At 41.3% G+C, this 18,021-nt stretch overlaps 2 protein-coding genes across 6 annotated transcripts in view; both read left to right on the top strand.

The window, feature by feature from the left end:
• Positions 1 to 15,400, top strand: part of LOC115374873 (rho GTPase-activating protein 29-like) — a 33,922-nt gene extending 18,522 nt beyond the window's left edge. For 3 of the 5 annotated variants that reach the window (XM_030074022.1, XM_030074024.1, XM_030074023.1), the window contains 18 exons: positions 480 to 552; positions 850 to 910; positions 1,617 to 1,766; positions 3,567 to 3,631; positions 3,772 to 3,882; positions 4,035 to 4,115; positions 4,531 to 4,701; positions 5,343 to 5,480; positions 5,870 to 6,057; positions 7,880 to 8,052; positions 8,731 to 8,865; positions 9,338 to 9,436; positions 10,320 to 10,483; positions 11,086 to 11,274; positions 11,539 to 11,676; positions 11,990 to 12,222; positions 12,815 to 13,115; positions 13,447 to 15,400. In XM_030074022.1, the coding sequence (XP_029929882.1) occupies positions 480 to 552; positions 850 to 910; positions 1,617 to 1,766; positions 3,567 to 3,631; positions 3,772 to 3,882; positions 4,035 to 4,115; positions 4,531 to 4,701; positions 5,343 to 5,480; positions 5,870 to 6,057; positions 7,880 to 8,052; positions 8,731 to 8,865; positions 9,338 to 9,436; positions 10,320 to 10,483; positions 11,086 to 11,274; positions 11,539 to 11,676; positions 11,990 to 12,222; positions 12,815 to 13,115; positions 13,447 to 14,607 (3,631 nt within the window). In that variant the 3' untranslated portion in view covers positions 14,608 to 15,400. The remainder of the gene's footprint in view (positions 1 to 479; positions 553 to 849; positions 911 to 1,616; positions 1,767 to 3,566; positions 3,632 to 3,771; positions 3,883 to 4,034; positions 4,116 to 4,530; positions 4,702 to 5,342; positions 5,481 to 5,869; positions 6,058 to 7,879; positions 8,053 to 8,730; positions 8,866 to 9,337; positions 9,437 to 10,319; positions 10,484 to 11,085; positions 11,275 to 11,538; positions 11,677 to 11,989; positions 12,223 to 12,814; positions 13,116 to 13,446) is intronic. The other 2 variants (XM_030074021.1, XM_030074020.1) reach the window with 1 other exon arrangement.
• A 919-nt stretch (positions 15,401 to 16,319) lies between these two features.
• Positions 16,320 to 18,021, top strand: part of abca4b (ATP-binding cassette, sub-family A (ABC1), member 4b) — a 47,155-nt gene continuing 45,453 nt past the window's right edge. The window contains exons 1-2 of the mRNA XM_030074019.1: positions 16,320 to 16,461; positions 17,875 to 17,987. Of these exons, the coding sequence (XP_029929879.1) occupies positions 17,922 to 17,987 (66 nt within the window). The 5' untranslated portion in view covers positions 16,320 to 16,461; positions 17,875 to 17,921. The remainder of the gene's footprint in view (positions 16,462 to 17,874; positions 17,988 to 18,021) is intronic.

Raw genomic sequence — 18,021 nt, 5'->3', positions numbered from 1 at the left:
TTGACTGGGAAGGACAAATGTATGCTGGGTGGCTGAGGGATGCTAGCTAGTTAGCGCACTTCCCTACCCAAAGAGCTTACAGTGAAAATAATATTTGGTCAACCACTAGTGGGACACAATATTATTGCCTACTTTTGTTACCAAAGTTGCAGTCATTGAAAGTGAGATTAGCCTACTTGGTGCAGGGCTACTATTTTTACTAGGATGAGAGCTGTTTACTGGTGAGCTGACAGCACATGAGTGACGCTGGCTGCTACAGCGTCTTTACTGTATTCTGAACATTGTTTCAGATACAGTTTATTGTGGTGGTGGTGGTGGTGGGGGACAAAGTGGGGGAACCTGCAAATTTCAAAGTTCTTTTTAGTCTACTTTAGTTTATTAGTGTTAACCTGTTTTGCTATTTATTTTTTAATCAATGTAAACAAGCCTTTAGAGCTGCATTCTGAGCTGCAAACCAATTCTTTCCTCATACCTTTCAGAGTTTCTGACTTCCTTATGGGAGATGTGGACAGCAGCTCAGGGTTGGGGATCCCCCAGACCAGGAGAAGCAGGGTGAGACACCATCTTAATGTCTTGTTTCTTCTCTCATCTTTTGGGCCGGCTGTTCCGCTTCAAAGCCTTGCTTTCAAACATGACAGGGTTCAAAGGGGTGTATTTAGAGGGGCAATTTTAACAAGCCTCTACTTAAAAAAGCCTCAAAGGCTTGTTTTCTCTATTTTGTGAGGTGCTGAAAACAAGACAAAGGGCACCAAGCTGTGTCTGATGTTTAACTTTAATGTCTATTCTCCCCGCCTTACAATCTGTGCTGAAATATATATTGTGGGTTTTTTTTTGTTTTTTTTTTTTCAGTCTTTTGATAATCTCTCTGTGGATCCCGGGGAATATGTTTCAGAGAAAAGTGACCTTGTGGGTAAGTGTCATCTACATTCGGTCATTTATCCCAGAGAAATATGGGTGTAAAGTAGATCCATAATCAATTGTAATGGTTAATAATGGCTGTTTTACCGAGCATTTAGTGGTTGGTTTTTAGCCCTGGGCCAGAGTGTCAGCTCTTGAGCTAGCTAAGTGATTTAGGCTTTGGCCTCTTGAGTGCCTTAGGTAGACCCGCCCAAAGCCTCTACTTCAACCCCTGTTATTTCTGCTGTTTTTTTTCATACTGGCTGCTCCTTTTCCCTTCTTCATCCACATATCTGACATTCCTTGCCTGTTTAGGAGTAGTAACGTGTGGGATGGGAAACACATGGGGTTTTTGTTGAATCAGATGGCGGGCAGCTGGGTGAGGTGTGCTGCAGCACAGTTATGAGAGGATTGTATCACATTGCTGCGCATGCAGAGCCTATAGTCATTCCCCTTTTCATTTATCATGGCCTTGACTTTACAGACACTTCCTCATTTCCCCCTAGACTTTCCACTTCTCTCTCTTCCTCATTTTTTTGTATTTACCGCCCACACACAAGTACACAGACAAACTAGAACTGAGACAAATCTGAGACAATTTCAGGATTACCATGTCTTTTCACTGGGAATAGTCTATTTGATGCCTCTTATAATGTACAGTTTGAAACCAAAATCACTACTTTGCTTTGACATCTGTCCCACCTGTGATGCCTCTCCAGGCCCAGAGGTGGTGCTGTCACGGGAGGAGGAAGTCGACCTGACCCTCCTGAAGAATGAGAGTGGGGTGGAGTCCGCATTGCTCTATGCTAAGGCCTGGTCCAAGTATATCAAAGACCTTCTGGCCTGGATGGAGAAAAGACTGGCTATGGGTGAGAGATATGGACAGTGTGCTGTGTACTGTACCAAGCCACGCCTGTGTCAAATGGTCTTTGCATGTAATTCTTACTTCTGAGATCATCCTGGATGGAGTGCCAGAGCCGCCAGGGTTCATGCATCATACTGTCCTGCTATCACAGGAAAATATTTAAAAGTCAATTTGCTTGATCTGTCACTGTTTGACAAATAAGACTCCATAGCATTATTAGTTTCTGGAATTGTTTTAGTTGAGGTTAGAGTGCTGAAGTGACAAAACATTTAAACAAAATTCTCAGCTATTTCTTATGACGTTGTGGTCATCAAGAAGGAAATTGAGGTTAGTCAGTAGGGGTGAGAACTTTACTCCTGTGCACCCAAACATCGTCAGTATAGACTTTTTTCAGCACGTTATGTCTGTTCTTTATTGAAGATGACCTAGCAAATTGATTATCAGTTGATTATCAGAAGTTGATTATCAGTGACTTTAAAACAATACAGGACCATGCACAATCTGTGCTCATTTTGATTGTGCAGTTGAGTCCAAACCAGTGTATTTTCCTGCTTGTTATGTTAATTTGAGGTGGACCAACTGCATTATAAAATTCACAATTACTAAAACCTGAAATTCGTCTACTAAATCCATTAACCAAGTCGATAAAACTAGTACATTTTCTGCTTTGCTCTCAGTTTGCAATCGTAAGACACTGTCATTCAAACTGCCACACCTACATACCAGTGGGCCAGATCCTGTCCTTACAGTGATTATCATTAATATATTAATTGCTCACTGACAAATCAAAGCTTAAGCACTATCAATAGGCCACAAGTAAGCACACCCATTCTGCAGAACAATGGAAATAATGGTGACAATTTGAGAAAGAGGTGGAGGAAGAGGACGATGTCAACAATAAAAACAAAGAGAAGAGAGCAAGTAGAGAACAAGTAAGACGAGTAGTGATGAGATAATCTGAGCAGTTTCTTGTGTCTAATAGACATTCAGAAATGACATCAGGCAATAAGAAATGACAACAATACATTGAGCACAGGAGAACAGCACGGGAGTGGAGAACAGCGATGATTGGACAATATCTTATTTCACTTTCAAAGAAATAATTACTGTAGCCTGACTCAGCACATTGTGTTTTGGGATCTTCTACAAGGTGCAAACTGCACTGTACAGCAAACACAGCCTGTTTTTGTTCAGTGTGCGGTCCATATGTCCTTTTAGAAAAATATAGACAGGCTTTGTATTGTGTACACCACTCTGCATACAGTGCTGCACAGTGTAAGTCTGAAACTGCAAAATGCATCAGCCCTCTAAAGAGTAAGTAAGCAGTGCTTTTCAGTGACTACATTCATGTGTAGCCAGCTTGTGCATAAATATATTTGTATGATTAATGTGTGTGTGTTTTATGCAAAAATTACATGATGCGATGTGACAATGGAGTTTTTGAGGTATTTCATTTTGCACAATATTTGCGATGTCTTGCATTTTGTGTTTGCGCTTTTTGTGTGTTGTAATGTTGTTGTTATTGTGTTATAGCTTTGAAAAAAGTTGCTTCAGTTACAGAAAATGTGTGCAAACAAAAAAGAACTATACCATCAAGCACAGGGAGAAAAGACCAAGCTCTCATACCCACTCACTTTCCTCCAGTGTAAACTGTCAGATTGTTTAGGGCCATGATTTCAACATTAAGTCTTTACATCAAATATATTATAAATGCCTTTACTTGTGGAGTACATACATCTTTAGCTGGCAGTTACTATAAATCTATAAATAATCCCTCATCCTTATGTATCTATTTCTCTTTCAGATATTGAATATGCTAAAAGCTATGCTAAAATGGCTGAATCTGCAAAGACACTAGCAAGTCAACAGGTAACCAACATACCTCTTGTATTGTAACTGATGAATTTATACTGCTTAATTGTTGCGCAGTTCTCATCCTGTCTCTTTATTAAAACAAATATACTTATGTGGAAAAATAGAACTTAATTTCTTTCCTTCTTTTGTTAAAGGACTACATGCCATTTAGTGATGTCTATGTTTCAACATTCAAGAATGACATTGAGTACAGCCAGCTGCTCATTCAGACTGCAGTGGCTCTCCAGACCAATAAATTCATCCAGGTAAGAATGGTAATGTGGTGCATCAGTATCTGTCGGCCAAAAGCCTTGTACCTTTCCATTCTTTTAAAGTTCATAAGGAGACTTTTGTTCAGACAAAGCCATATTGAATCCTGGTAAGTGCCTTTATTGTTGCTCTTCCCTCTCTTTCTTAGCCTCTGCTGGCCCGTAAGAATGAACTGGACAAGCTGAGGAAAGACATCAAGGATCAGTGGCAGAGGGAGCAAAAGAAAATGGTTTGTTTAAAAAAACCCATACAGACAGATACACACAAGCCATTATGTTAGTCAAGTTTTAACTTAACAGCGTCTGCACGAGCCAAATAAGTAAAAGTCAAAGTTAACATCATTGTAGTTGGACAAAAAAAATGTTTAAAACTCACTGATCTAAAACCATGTAGCTTGGGTGGGAGAAAGAATTAGAGGGGTTTACCCAGCTTGTATTTTAGCTCCTCTTTTTATTTTTTTATTTTTTGCATGGATTAAAAACAATTTCCAAATGGTTTGGCTATTTATAAAAGCACACCGTTTCACTTCACATTTGTGCAAAGTTAATCAGCCACAAAGATCTACTTTATCTGCTTGCGTTTGTGCACCTCTGTCACACGTACATCACATGAGCGTGTGTGGTTGTCCTGTGTGGTTTCGGCAGCACGAAGCAGACGTGAGCATGCGTAAGGCACGAGCACTGAAGGCCCAGCGCAGAGAGGAGTACCAGAAGGCCCAGTCGTCCGCCAGCCGCTCCCAGGAGGAGCAGCAGTCTAACACGGGGAACAAACAGCTGGAGAAGAAGAGGAGGCTAGAGGAGGAGGCCCTGCACAAGGTAGAAAAAAGAGAAAGTAATTAGTCTTAGTCTTAAAAATTCAACCTACTTAGATTAAAAAGATGGATGGGATGTAACACACCAGCACAATTCAGATCATATCAGATAAATCAGCAATCACAGAAAATTACACTGAAATGACTTCTGATACTTGTTGTATTGTCCTATGCAGCAAATACCCCAAAGCAAATCCTTAAAAAATATTTATAAATACTGTTTTACCAATATGACTAAAGTCAGATACTTATATTACATATTTTTGAGCAACCTCCAGGGCATCTACAATGGAAAAGCTTTTTTTTTTTTTTTTTTCAGTTTTCATCAGTTTTCTGGTTTTTCATATTGCAATGGAAACACAATTCCAGTTCATTTTTTGACGGGGTATGACTTTTTATTTTCCCTGCTTTTTGTGCTCCTGTATAATTTGTTTTGCCCATATCCTACTGTTTATTTTATGTCTTACGCTTCCTCTCTGCACTCTATGTGATCTTTTGTACTTGTAGACACTGAAACCCTGTAACCCATCACTATGTCTGCCAATGTAGCTCAGAAACAATTACAGCACGTAAATTGTACTCAGCAATTATAGTGGTTTCTCCACATCTTCACATTCTTTTCTCTCTGTCTGTGGCTCTGGGCAGGCAGAGGAGGCTCAGGAACAGTACAGGAGCTGTATGGCTGACGCAGGCGTCAGAAAAATGGACCTAGCCAACGCCAAGAGCACCATCCTCACACAGATCAGAGAGCTGGTCTTCCAGTGTGATCTCACCCTCAAAGCTGTGAGTTGGGAGTCAATACAGTCAGTTAACCAATTTCTGACCTTCAGCCAGAGGGATTACAGTCAAATATATAGCTTTTTGTCATAACAGCAGCTTGAAGTGGCAGTAAATATTTTAAGATTTTTAAGAAGCAATCCCAAGCAGCTGCTCCCATAACTTAACATATGCCAATAGTGCTCACTGTGTCTCACAAACTAAATGTATACTGTAGGTGAGAATCAAACCCTTGGACCCAACCAACATTAGTGCCATGAACCTAAATGTACTAAACTTTGAAATTAGCATGGAAGTTCATTACACTGGATGTGACTGTTTGCCTGTCTTTCTGTCTTTCTTTTTTATCCACCCACTCACTCATTCATTCATTCCAATTTCACTTGTCCCTCTAGGTGACAGTGAATTGGTTCCAGATGCAGCAGGCGCAGATTGTGTCGCTCCCTGCCCACTACCAAGCCCTGAGTGAGAGTGCCAAGCTGTATGAACCGGGCGAGTGCTATGCTGAGTTTGTCCGCAACTTGCCAAAAGTGCTGCCTAAAGAACGCTTGCACTCTGACTCCATCTCCTCTGACAATGCCAGGTACAAATTTGTTTGAATTCTTATTGTCATTCTGGAAATGTTGATGTTATTTCATTCATACTCAGCTGGTAATGATAATGATTTAAAAGGAAAAAAAAAAAAAAAAAAAACTACACTTTTAAAGAGAAGTTTGAATTTACTGCACTAGCAAAACAGGAAATTAACATAACCACTCCAGCTTTGTGCAAAGTATTTCCAGTAATCACCTTATAAAAGCTGCTTAAGGCAGTCATGCAACAGTGATGGTTTACTGCAGTTCAAACACAATTTTTTACTCCACAAGGCAGAATGCCTGTGGTACACCTTGCCATAATATAAGATACCTAATTTTACCTGGGCCACAGAAGAGGTTATGTATTTGTTTTTGTCCAGACGTGATGTCGTTTTAAGTTAAGTTTCAGTTTAATAAGCAGCTTTTTGAAAATTGTTTAAGTGGTTCCCGCCCTATTAAAGGTTTTCAGTCTTCATTTGTACGTAGTTCTTCTTTCAGTGAGGGTAACAATGAGTCAACGTGGGAGGAAGAGAGAGAGGGAGAGCAACAGAGAAAGAGTAGAGGAGAGAGAGAATGCGTGCTGAATTTGCTGCCCTTCCTCAGGAAATATCTGTGGCGCAGGCTGAATGCAGCAGAGGAGATTGTGAGCGTGAGATTTTGGCTCTGGTTTAGAGCTGTCCCCCAAACTCTACTTGCACTATCAAAGCAATGTCACATATGAGCTTACCACGCACTCTCACACACTCACTGCGTCTTGATGCAAGGTATCAGTGTGCATGACCTCAGAAAACCATTGTTCATGACCACTTTTTGGTGCTGTACTTGTGAAATTTGTTTTTTCACCTAGAAATGTTATTGATAATCCGCATATAGCATGAATCCCATCTATTCACACTGATGAAGGACTATGTTCTGTGTGGTTAAGAACCTAAATGCAGGGTGTCCTTGTAGCTCAGCAGGATAAATATCATTTAAAGGCGATGGTCCTCAGTTCATATTCAACAGGATGTTTGTCGCATATATCCCACTCTCTCCCCTAGTCTTTTCCTGGCATTCTCTACTTCAAACTAACTTAAACACAAAAAAATGCCTCAAAGTCATGGAAAATGGGAGCTGGTGGTTTTGGTTTTAACCGTTGGGTTAATTTTAGTTTTGGTTTCACATCTGTGCATCTGTGTCTGGGTCCTCTACTGGAAATGACACTCCTAAAAATCTTTGGATACTTTATTAGTTACAGTGATATTTAGATATTAACAAATTAACAAAAGGTATTTACTGATTTAGGACTCTTATCAACCTTGTTTGGTAAACAGGGAATTTCAATAACATCAAGACTTCTTGGGCACAGGTTAAAGTAATCACTAAAGGACAGAAATACAGAAGTCACAATTTCACAATAACCTACTAATTATAGCAGAGAGCCAACAGAAATGTCTAGTGAAGGGCTAGTATGTCACACTTCAAAAACTGGAATGATAACAATGATAACAATGATAATAATAATAATAATATTAATAATAATAATAATAATGCTCCTTTATCCATTTGCTTTTTTGGTGTGAAGTGTGTCATAGCTCCATCCTCCATCCTAACATAATTGAAAATGTAAAGGCGGGTGGTTATTGGCAAAACTGATTGGCCTGAAAATCAGAAATATCATGTGAAGTAATCAATGAGTCACTGGTATTGATCAATAACTCTGTCAAACCCCAATAGATGTATTATGGACATTTTGTGCCAGACATTAAAAATTGTACTTTTTTTTTTTAATTCATCACATATCATAACACAATTTTTTATTTTTATTTTTTTTTTTTTTAATTTCACCAGGTTTATTTTCAACAAAAGGTCAGTCGGCAGCACCCACTCCTCCCATGGCAACCTGTCGCAGGCGTCCATCACTTCCTGTGACGTGTTGAGCGGCGATGAGGTTGACATTCCCCTCCATTCCCAGCCAGGGAAGATTGGCGAGCTGAGGTCCAATAGCAGCACAGACATCCAAGGTGAGCACACTCAGCATATCCATGTGCAAGTTAAACTGTGTATTCACTGTCGCTTTAAACACCAACATATTCTAGAGCAGATTTTAGCATCTGAGAAAATTGACACCTACTTATAGTCAAATAGTCAAATAAGTCAATATGCCAAATTTAAGTTTGACATTTTTTTTTTTAAAGCATAACAGATAACTTCAGTCCTTAGTTGACCAAATTGCATAGGTTTAGAATCTGAACAGCCTAGAATTTAGACATTTTGAAATATGAACTGTTTTCCCCCCAGAGTGGTTGTAAACCATTTTGAAAACTAGGTGAGACGCAAACCAAAAGTGATCAGTAAAGTCAGTGGAGGTAACGCAGCTCAGGTTGGCTCTCTGTTTACAAGATCAGTCTGCGGCCTGGCTGTGTCCCTCAGGGACTTGCCCTCAGGGACTTGCCCTCAGGGACTTGCCGTATGTCCTGACTCATGGAAAATTGTCAGTTCGCAAATCAAAACAGTTTGAGCTGTCCACTGCTTACTCATCATAGGTCTGGAATGTCTGTGTGTCCGTTCTGCTCTGAAAATAACTTAAGCTGTTGCTTAAAATGTCACCAAATAATAGTCAGCTGTCATTTAGCTGTTAGTTTTGTTTCTCTCTATTCCGTTCTTTGAATGAAACCGATGGTCTGTATGTTGTCCTCCAGCGCTGAGAGGCCAGGCCCCGCTGCGAGCCTGGGCCTCAGGCAGCCAGGGGAGCCAGGGAGGGATGTGCAGTGACTCGGAGAGTGCCGGAGGCAGCAGTGAGTCAAGGTCCATGGACTCTCCCACCGCCAGCCCAGGTATGAGAACTTCACAGCTGCGTCAAGATTTGAAAAGTTTGGATTATGTTCCAAGTGTGTTTGAAAATCTGATGCACGCGACATCAAGAAATCCCACGATATAAATAGCTCACTTAAATCACCTAAAAATATAAAAGAAAATAGATGACCAAGACATTTAGTTGGATAACTGAATGACAAACAAAGGGGAGGAAAATATTCACTAGATATTTATTATAATCTTTTCAGTATGGATCCATGCGCTGCTAGTCACTGAAAAGTACCAAATGCCGTGCTACACAAAGCTATACAACACAGACCACTGAATATGAATGTAAAGAATTACTTACACTGAGGATATGTGGTCCTTGTAGCAGCTATGAATCTCTGTAAATTAGTCGTATGTCTCTATACTAATATCACTGAGGAAAATTCCTGTATATTTTTAACAACTGGTGATGGCAGTGATTCTGATTGTTACTTATTTGCACAGGTGATTTCAAACGACGGCTGCCCAGAACTCCCTCCACTGGCACCATGTCCTCTGCTGATGACCTGGATGAGAGAGAGCCACCATCACCCTCAGACAATGGTAAGGTGTTTATTGTTTACGCGTGTGCATCTATGTGATTGTGTCTGTCTACATCCACATTTATGTTGCTTTGTGAGTGTGTCAGTATGTGTGTCCATTTATCTGAGAGGGAAGTAGAAGCAGGGAAGAAAAAATAGCAAGAGGCTCTTGCAACACAAGGCTTTTTTATGTGTCTGGCTGTGTTGGAAACTTCACTTACATCAAATGTTCTTACACTCTACACAGCTGCACAGATGGGGGCCGTGTTAGTTTTGGCATGCGGCCTCAGCTAACAGTTCCTGCGTCTACACTGACCTCTCCCAGTTGGCAATAGTGTTATTTTTATTTTCTCATTATTATTATGTAGCCCCAGAAGCTCAAGCTTTTCCTTCTGACCTTTTTTTTCACATTTTCTCATGCATTACGGTCTGTGTTTAGTAAGATAATAAAATAATATGGTAAACAATAAGATACTCAAGTTAAAATTTTTTAAACTGCTGTCTGTGTGGTCTACGTTCAGCAACAAATGCCTGGTATCATTTGTCCCTCATCCAGTGAGCAAGTGGCCTCACCAAGGCTCAGTTTGTGCTCTGTAAAGTGAAATGACTGACTCAGCTCTGATTTTCTGTTATTCTGCTGGGAATTAATGTGTAGTCTGTGTTTGATTGATTGACTTGATTTAATGACCAGGACATGTTTTGTCTAAGTAATACCATACCCGAAAATATTGAAGATATGATCTGTGTAGTGTAGTGACAAATTTCATAATCACCTCTATAAGGAAACAGTGCTCTATGTAATTCCAGCTTGTGCTCAAAAGCCCTAATTACACGGGCTCAGCAGCACGAGGTCACTTCTCAAGTGAGTAAGTGTGTCCTCACTCGCTCATCCTTCTAATTGCCAGGCCTGGCAGAGATGGTGACCGAGACAGCCAGTTCCCCTGGTCCCTTCCGAAACGCTCAGATGTCCAAGGCCGCCCAAACCCACAAGTTGAGGAAGCTGCGAGCCCCGTCTAAGTGCAGGGAGTGTGACAGTCTGGTCGTTTTCCATGGAGCCGAGTGTGAGGAGGTACAGTACACATATTCTTATAATAGCTGCAGATATTATAGGGGTGTATTAGAGGGGTGAGAGTACATAAGTTTTACTTCTTCTCACTCCTTTTCGGATATGTTTAGATTCTTTTGTTTTGTTCTTGTTTTTTTGTTTTTCTTTTTTGCTATTTGAATCTGTTATTCATTTTGTACGTCGTTTTTTTCTATGATTTAAATTGCAGAATTGTGTGTTTTATGGACATATTCGAAATAAACATGACTAAACTAAACTAAATTATAAAGGTACCACAGTTTAGTAAGGTGTGAAATAAACTTTTGTAACAACTGGCCTCAGTGGTTAGTTGGATTCAGGATTCACCAACTGATTTCATTTTCATTGAAGCCAGTAGTTTGTGAAAAGGTTACAGATTGGCTTCTTGCATAATTGGATAATACCTATGACAGGTGCAACTGACGCAGCCAAAATATGCTACCTGTTGGCTGTTGGCTACTATTTCAAGACTTAAATTATGCTTTTATATATTCATATAAACCAGATTAATCAGTTTATATTTGTAAGCAATGTATTATAATTAAATATTTCTGTTTTACTGACTTTGTCTCTCTCTCCTCGGCCAGTGCTCCCTGGCCTGCCATAAGAAGTGCCTGGAGACACTGGCCATCCAGTGTGGCCATAAGAAGCTGCAAGGCAGACTACACTTGTTTGGTATCGACTTTGCCCAGGCAGCAAAGAACACCCCAGATGGGATCCCCTTCATTATCAAGAAGTGCACCTCTGAGATTGAGAGCCGAGCCCTCAACATCAAGGTACGCTCCTCCTATTTAGGTCAGTCAGTCTTTGAAGACATTCAAGCTAGAAAATCTGCAACTGTTTTAAATGTAGCACTACTTTTACAAATATCCTTTGATGGGTTATTTTATAATATAAGCACTCAATCTGTGACTGTTTGATCGTTAATGATTTACAAAACAAAAAGAGTTCAGTGAGCAGTTCTGCAGGTAGATTCTCTCCCAGCTCTCCCTTTTAATCTAAGAAGTGTACCAATCTTTGTGCTTGTTTTTCCCTCAAAGGGTATTTACCGTGTGAATGGTGCCAAATCACGTGTGGAAAAGCTCTGCCAGGCATTTGAAAATGGCAAGGACTTGGTTGAACTGTCTGAACTCTCACCTCATGACATCAGCAATGTCCTCAAACTCTACCTGAGACAGGTAAGTCTCAGTCACTTACTGATTAACAGCAAGACAGTTAGAGAATAGGTACTTTTTTGTGATGAGTTAAAAAAGATGGTTATGGTGGTATATGATGCCGCACAAGAGAAATTCTTTATTATAGAAATGTTAGTTTAAGCCCACAAATCTCTCTTTATAGTCCTTTAAAGAAAACTTTAATTCATTGTACATGCACTGACACCAGTTGTATAATAATCATAATACATTTAAGGATGCCCTTTATTTTGATTATGGGCACTTGACATCTTCTGATGGTTCTGATGGACATTTTCTGATTCCCTTCTATGAACAGTTACCAGAGCCGCTGATCCTCTATCGTTATTACAATGACTTCATTGGCCTGGCCAAGGAGTGCCAAAGAGTGTTGGTGGAGGAGGCCGACGGAGCACAAGGAGCCCAGACAAGAGAGAAGAGTGGGCTCAGCGTCCAGCTCAACAGAGTCATCTTCAAGATACGAGACCTGCTCCGCCAGCTGCCTCCGGCTCACTACAGGACCTTGCGCTTCCTCATAGCACACTTAAACAGGTGAGGGCTGTGGGCAAACACTTACAGTTGGTACATGATAATAATTTCAGTCACCGGCTCTCTGCACACATTAACTGATAAACAAACTTCCGCATAAGAGACTTGCATAAGTAAAGAGACCCACACTTCCTCATACCACAGAGGAAGCGGCGAAAAGTACATAAGGATCTTATTCTGATTATAGTCAGGGTCAGACATTTGTAGCTTTTGAATGGCTGATACTGACACCAGTGTATTTGGTTTGAAGCAGATGAGCAAGTATTTTGTGTTGATGTGCTAGGTTTTATGGAACGGTTTTAGTGTCCCAGTTTTTTTTTGGTTTTTTTTGGCATGAACATACGCCCAAAAAAAGCGTTTACTCTGAAGCAGGTTGAGTAAAATCCTACCCTTACATCCACCATATTGAAAGTAAGGATATGATTTGACTAACCAGTATCTATTTTTTATTGAAAGGCCAGTACTGGTTCTCATTTTGGTCTAACTCTAATTCAGAGTTAGTGTATTCTTGCCCATAACCCAGCTTAACATCTTGACTGATATCTGAAATGTTGCTGTTAAAAATGAAACCCTCAATCAACCTTCACTACCCCAGAGTGACTGAACAAGCGGAGGAGAACAAGATGACCGCCAGCAACCTGGGCATCATCTTTGGCCCCACACTGGTCAAGCCACGGCAGACAGATGCTGAGGTGTCCCTGTCCTCCCTGGTGGACTACCCCTACCAGGCCCTGATGGTGGAGCTCCTGGTGCGACACTTTAACGTGATCTTTGACATTTCACCCCTGTCTGGCTCCGACCTTACCACAGCTGGCCAGGCTTCCCCCAGGCTCACCCCGCAGGAGAAGGAGCAGAGGCTCAGCAGACATTCCACCTCCCTGGTAGACATCAAAGAGGTGAGGAGGGACTTGAGGGTGTGGATAAAGAACCAGAAAAGCATTTTTAATCTCTTTAATTGACTCTGTTGATTCAGATTTCCACCACATGGTATAGACAAGGACAAGAGAACATCTTCCTGTCCACAAGCATGTATATAGATGTTGTTTCTGTGTGAATAATAGTAAATCTATGACAGTGTATAGACCCATGCATGATCAGATTTTATTCTGGACATAACACCAGCTAATCTCCCAATTTCCTAATTATAAAAATTAAAGAGGACTGCACTGATTGACCATGAATTGCTATTTTGTGCCTAGAATTAATTCTAGTATTATTACCCCGCAGAGTGCCAGAGTGTACAAAAGGCATTCGTCAGTGATCCCTTCCTCTCATATCTTGGATGAGGTGCACGAAGTCCAGCCAGGAACAGACAGAACAGAGATCATGGACAGACTCAACGGGATCCAGACATCTGATGCTGCTGATGTCCAGAGGTCAACCCTGGTGTTTGGCCGTCCCAGCTCCAACCTACCCTCCACCTCCATGGCACCAAAGGTTCAGCTGCGCACCCAGCGCTCCAGAATGGTGTCTCGGCCGATCAGTATGCCCCTGGAACGCCTGCCCACCCGCGCACAGGTCATGGAGAAGAAGAGCCATGACACTGCTGCTAACGCCAACGCTAACCCTGATGAGCGGGACCTTACCACTGAAGTCATACAAGAGGCAGCTGAGCCAGAAAAGACCCGCCCCGGTGGCTCATCCCGGGTTAGCACTTACTACATCACCCCGTTCATTGACACACAGACAATGCAGAGGAGGACCTGGGACAGGAAGTACAAGCACTACGATGTCACTCCCAGAACAGCCATGATAGTTGCCAATCTGCCACCCACTAACTCTGGAGCGCAGCCTGCAAAAGCAGCGACGCCGGCCACTGTTGGGTCGCAGGTGGCGACCCCCTCTCCCGCTTCCATTCCCACCTCAAGTAGTGTTAGCACCATATTCCCCAACCATCCGTACACAGTGTCAATCAAACCCATGTGGACTTCCAAAAGGGAAAATGACACAGATAACTCAGTCAGTGAGCCTAGCAGCTCCACAAATGCTCCGATCACATTCAGGGCACCCAGGACTCTGCAGCCCCCTCCTGGAACTTTCTACAAGCCTCCTGTTTCCATAGGCAGCAGAGCCAGGACACTTCCAAACTGGACTACTACCGTTACCACCATCACTAACACCACCGCCTCCCATTCTCTTACCAACCCCACCCAGGTGGTCACCTCTTCTGACCACAGCAGCCCCCCACAGACAAGGCTCCAGACACAAGACTCCGTAGACAGCACCACTGACCCTGAGGTCGCGACCTCCGCGACCCTTTCACCCCCCCAGTCGCCACCTTCCAGCAGCCCTGATGATCTGAGCCCCAGTGAGGCCAAACTCGTCTACCAAAGACTGCGTCCTCGGCGCCTGCAGGAACTCGAACACAGAGAAGCCCATTTTGTCTGAAAGTAGCAACCAAAATAAAGCTTTTATATCTGTAAATATAAATGTACCTGTGCCATAGTGTATATTGGGGAGGGAAAAAACACTTATTTTTATCAGAGAAGTTGAGAGCTAGTGTAGGCCTGTGAAAACGAACCACAAAAGTGTTAAAAGTGCTAATATATTCTCTGTTACATGTTGGAGTCATAGCATAAACAACGGTTGGTCTTCCCATCGTTCAGAACATGCACATTTTGATGCCAACATTGTGTTTAGTGTTTTTAATAAATAAATCCTTTGTCTATTTTTCTCTCAAAAGAAATCATACCAGCCACAAAATTTACTGTAAACAAGTCTGTCTGTAAAAAATAATGTAAGCCTATCGTTCTGTTTGTTTTAGTCAAACAATTAAATTTATGTATATGAACAATGATTGATTTTTTTTATGAAATGATATTTTATTGTAACCACACAATGCACTTACTCAATGCAGGTTCAATTCTAACGTCGCCATGTTAAATTTTGTAGACGATTTATTATATTCCACAAGGAATAGATGGAGGTATTTTTTAACATGAGGTTTTTAATTGTAAAAAAACAAGAGTTCAATATTGTTACCCTTAAGTTTTTCCAACGTAGCCTGTGATTGGTACCTGTTTTTTTCACTATGTAAACGTTATGTATCTGTTTACATTTTATATTCTTTCATACTGCATGTTTGTCACGGCAGTTTTGTCTCAACAAATAATTGTGACTATACCGAATATCGACATGCAACAGTTCTTGCTGCAGATTAAAATTGTAGTTCAAACTGTTATTTCTGCTTCCAGAGATTTTGTTCTTTCAAGTGTTTCCATTGTTACATCTGCAACTTTGTTTTCTTGATGCCCTGCAGAGATAGTTTTATTTTGTTGTTTACATTGTTGATACTGCTTCACCAAGCTGAAGTTGTACTATAGATTTTCTTTTCTTGTGCTTGTACATATTGTGCAGTTATAACATTACAGCCTATATTTACAACTGCCCCTGTGACCCTAATTAGGATAAGCAGCTTGAAAAATAAGCATGAATGAATTTACAACCATTGATTCCTCCAGATTATACTGTGATTTAAAAAAAAAAAAAAAAAATCATGCCATTTGTGCTTCACTGAAAAGCATTGTGGTGGTTAGGCACGGATTTGTGCAAGGTTAAGCCTTGAATTTACCTGAGTTTGAGGATAAGCCCGTAGCTGTTGTCACTGTACGTAGTTCACAGCAGGTTCAAGTTTTACTTTGATACTGTCGAGCCCTCACACTCTCCCAGCGTAATCACTCGTATCATCTGTTCTCAGCAGCCGAGCTGCTCAGAGTGACTCACCTCAGACCTAGCCAACACAAAACCAGCAACAAAGCCTCTGTTAGTGTTCCCTCCTGCCAGGTTACCATAAAACTGCTGCACATTTTTATTTTCTTTAACGACTGTAAGCTTCCATTACAGAGCAGCTTACAATGACTGAGCAGTTAGGGATTGAATGTTTTGCCTAAAAACACTTGGACACCAAACTAATTGGCCGCTGTGGGCATCAGAACTGTGACCTGTTCCTGTCCTGTACTGGGCCACTGTTTCTCACCTCCAGGACTCTCTGTCTTCCCCCAGTAAGTAACCCCCTAATTCTGCCTCAAAATGGATGACTGTTGTCTTTTTTCTGCCTGTCCATGTTGAGCTGGGAGATTAGAGCAATCAGATTAAGAGTGCTGCTGACCTGGAGGCGGAGGAGAGAGTGGGCAGCTGGGAGTCACAGTGAGCTCTTCTACCTAGCTTAATGTCTTCTATTACTTCTCATTTGTGGACCTCTTTCTCTAGATGTCGTACGACTTTTATATCATTCTGCTAGAGGTAAGATTCAGCCTATTTTTTTTTTTTAATTCTATGAAAGATGTGTTTTGCTGTGGTGTCAGCAAATTAGCTATAAGCTGTAATACCTTCTAATTACCTGACAGTGCTAACGGCTGTGCTGTAGTTATTTCAGCACTCTGTTAATGTTATAAGCGTCCAGTGGGTCTAGTGTTTGTTCTTTAGAATTGTCAGCAATATAACTTTTAGTTTTTTTTTTTTTTTTTGTTCAAATTAAATAATGGCCAGTGTTTACCAGGTAATTAAGGCATGAAATAATTTTTAAAAGAATGAAAATCTTCCTGCATGGTACTATGGATTTTGTGTAAAGGCCTGACATGCGTATTTTGTGTTTTAGGTTATTGTAGAGAAGTCAGACGCGTAACGACACCTCTTTCTTCTTTAAGTCTTGTAGTATTATCTCTTGTTTTTGCAGACAGGTGTTTACGCCTGTGCAGCCTCAGTCTGGCACACAATCCACAGGCAGGAGTAATCTACTGGGCATGTCTCTCTGCAAATTACTTTGCATGTTTCACATTTTGTAAGGCCATTTGTACACAACCAGTACATGCCATTGACAATGGGAGTAATTCCTTTTTACAGAGTATCTACAAAATGAATTTGTGCCTTTTGGGATAAGTTTGCAGGATTGATGGTTGTGGAGTAAGTGCCTGTTGCTTTGGCCATAAATAAAATATAATGCTATACTTAGCTGACCTCTATAGGAAACCTCTCTTGTCTTGCCTCTTTCTAAGGCATTTAAAACTCTTGGTGAACTACAGAACAAACATTGAAGCTGATAGACACTGCTCAAGAACAACAAAAGCAGGGTTGATGCTTGGCAAATGGGACTTTGAAGGATGGTCAGGGCTGTAGTCAAGACAGCTTTGGTGAAGTCCATATCAGTTCTGAGACCAGGTCCTGTTACGTTTGGGTCAAGACCAGGTCCAAAGAGCGCTGAGTCCAAATTAGGACCGAGATCAGGGGCAATGGAGCCCTGCTCGAGACAAACACCAAAATAAGAGATAACTGCTGAATGAGTCTATATATTATGAGTTTTCTGAAGAATTCATGGAGATGCGGATCTATTTGCTTGCACTCTTTGCCGTAACCTTAAAACCAACTTTAAAAAAAACACACAAAGGCAGACCATTTGGAGAGAAACATGTTAGAGAATGTCAAGAAGTCAGGAAAAAGTCAAGTGAACATCCAAGGCCATGGCCAAAGTGAAGACAAGTCTGAAAAATGTTTAGATCAGTCCGAGATGTCAGAGAATTGATCTGGAGACTCGACCCCTGGTCCAGCAGCCCTGGGTTTCTCCAACCACTAGTCCCAAAAAACCTGTCCAGTTTGTCAAGCGGTCCTGTTAAAAATGACCAATTGAACATCCCTACTAATGGAGTTCTGCATCTGCAGGTTTATCAGAGTCTGATGACCCCCTCCAGGGGTTGAGTTGCGGAGCAATGAAGACAGGCAGTCAAATCCGCCTGTTGCTGTGGAAAAACTGGACTCTCCGCAAGAGACAGAAGGTACAACTCTCTGTCACCTGTTGCCTTTAATCAC

Source organism: Myripristis murdjan, chromosome 17, assembly GCF_902150065.1.
Source record: "Myripristis murdjan chromosome 17, fMyrMur1.1, whole genome shotgun sequence".
Taxonomy (NCBI): domain Eukaryota; kingdom Metazoa; phylum Chordata; class Actinopteri; order Holocentriformes; family Holocentridae; genus Myripristis; species Myripristis murdjan.
This window is presented reverse-complemented; position numbering and strand designations above follow the sequence as displayed.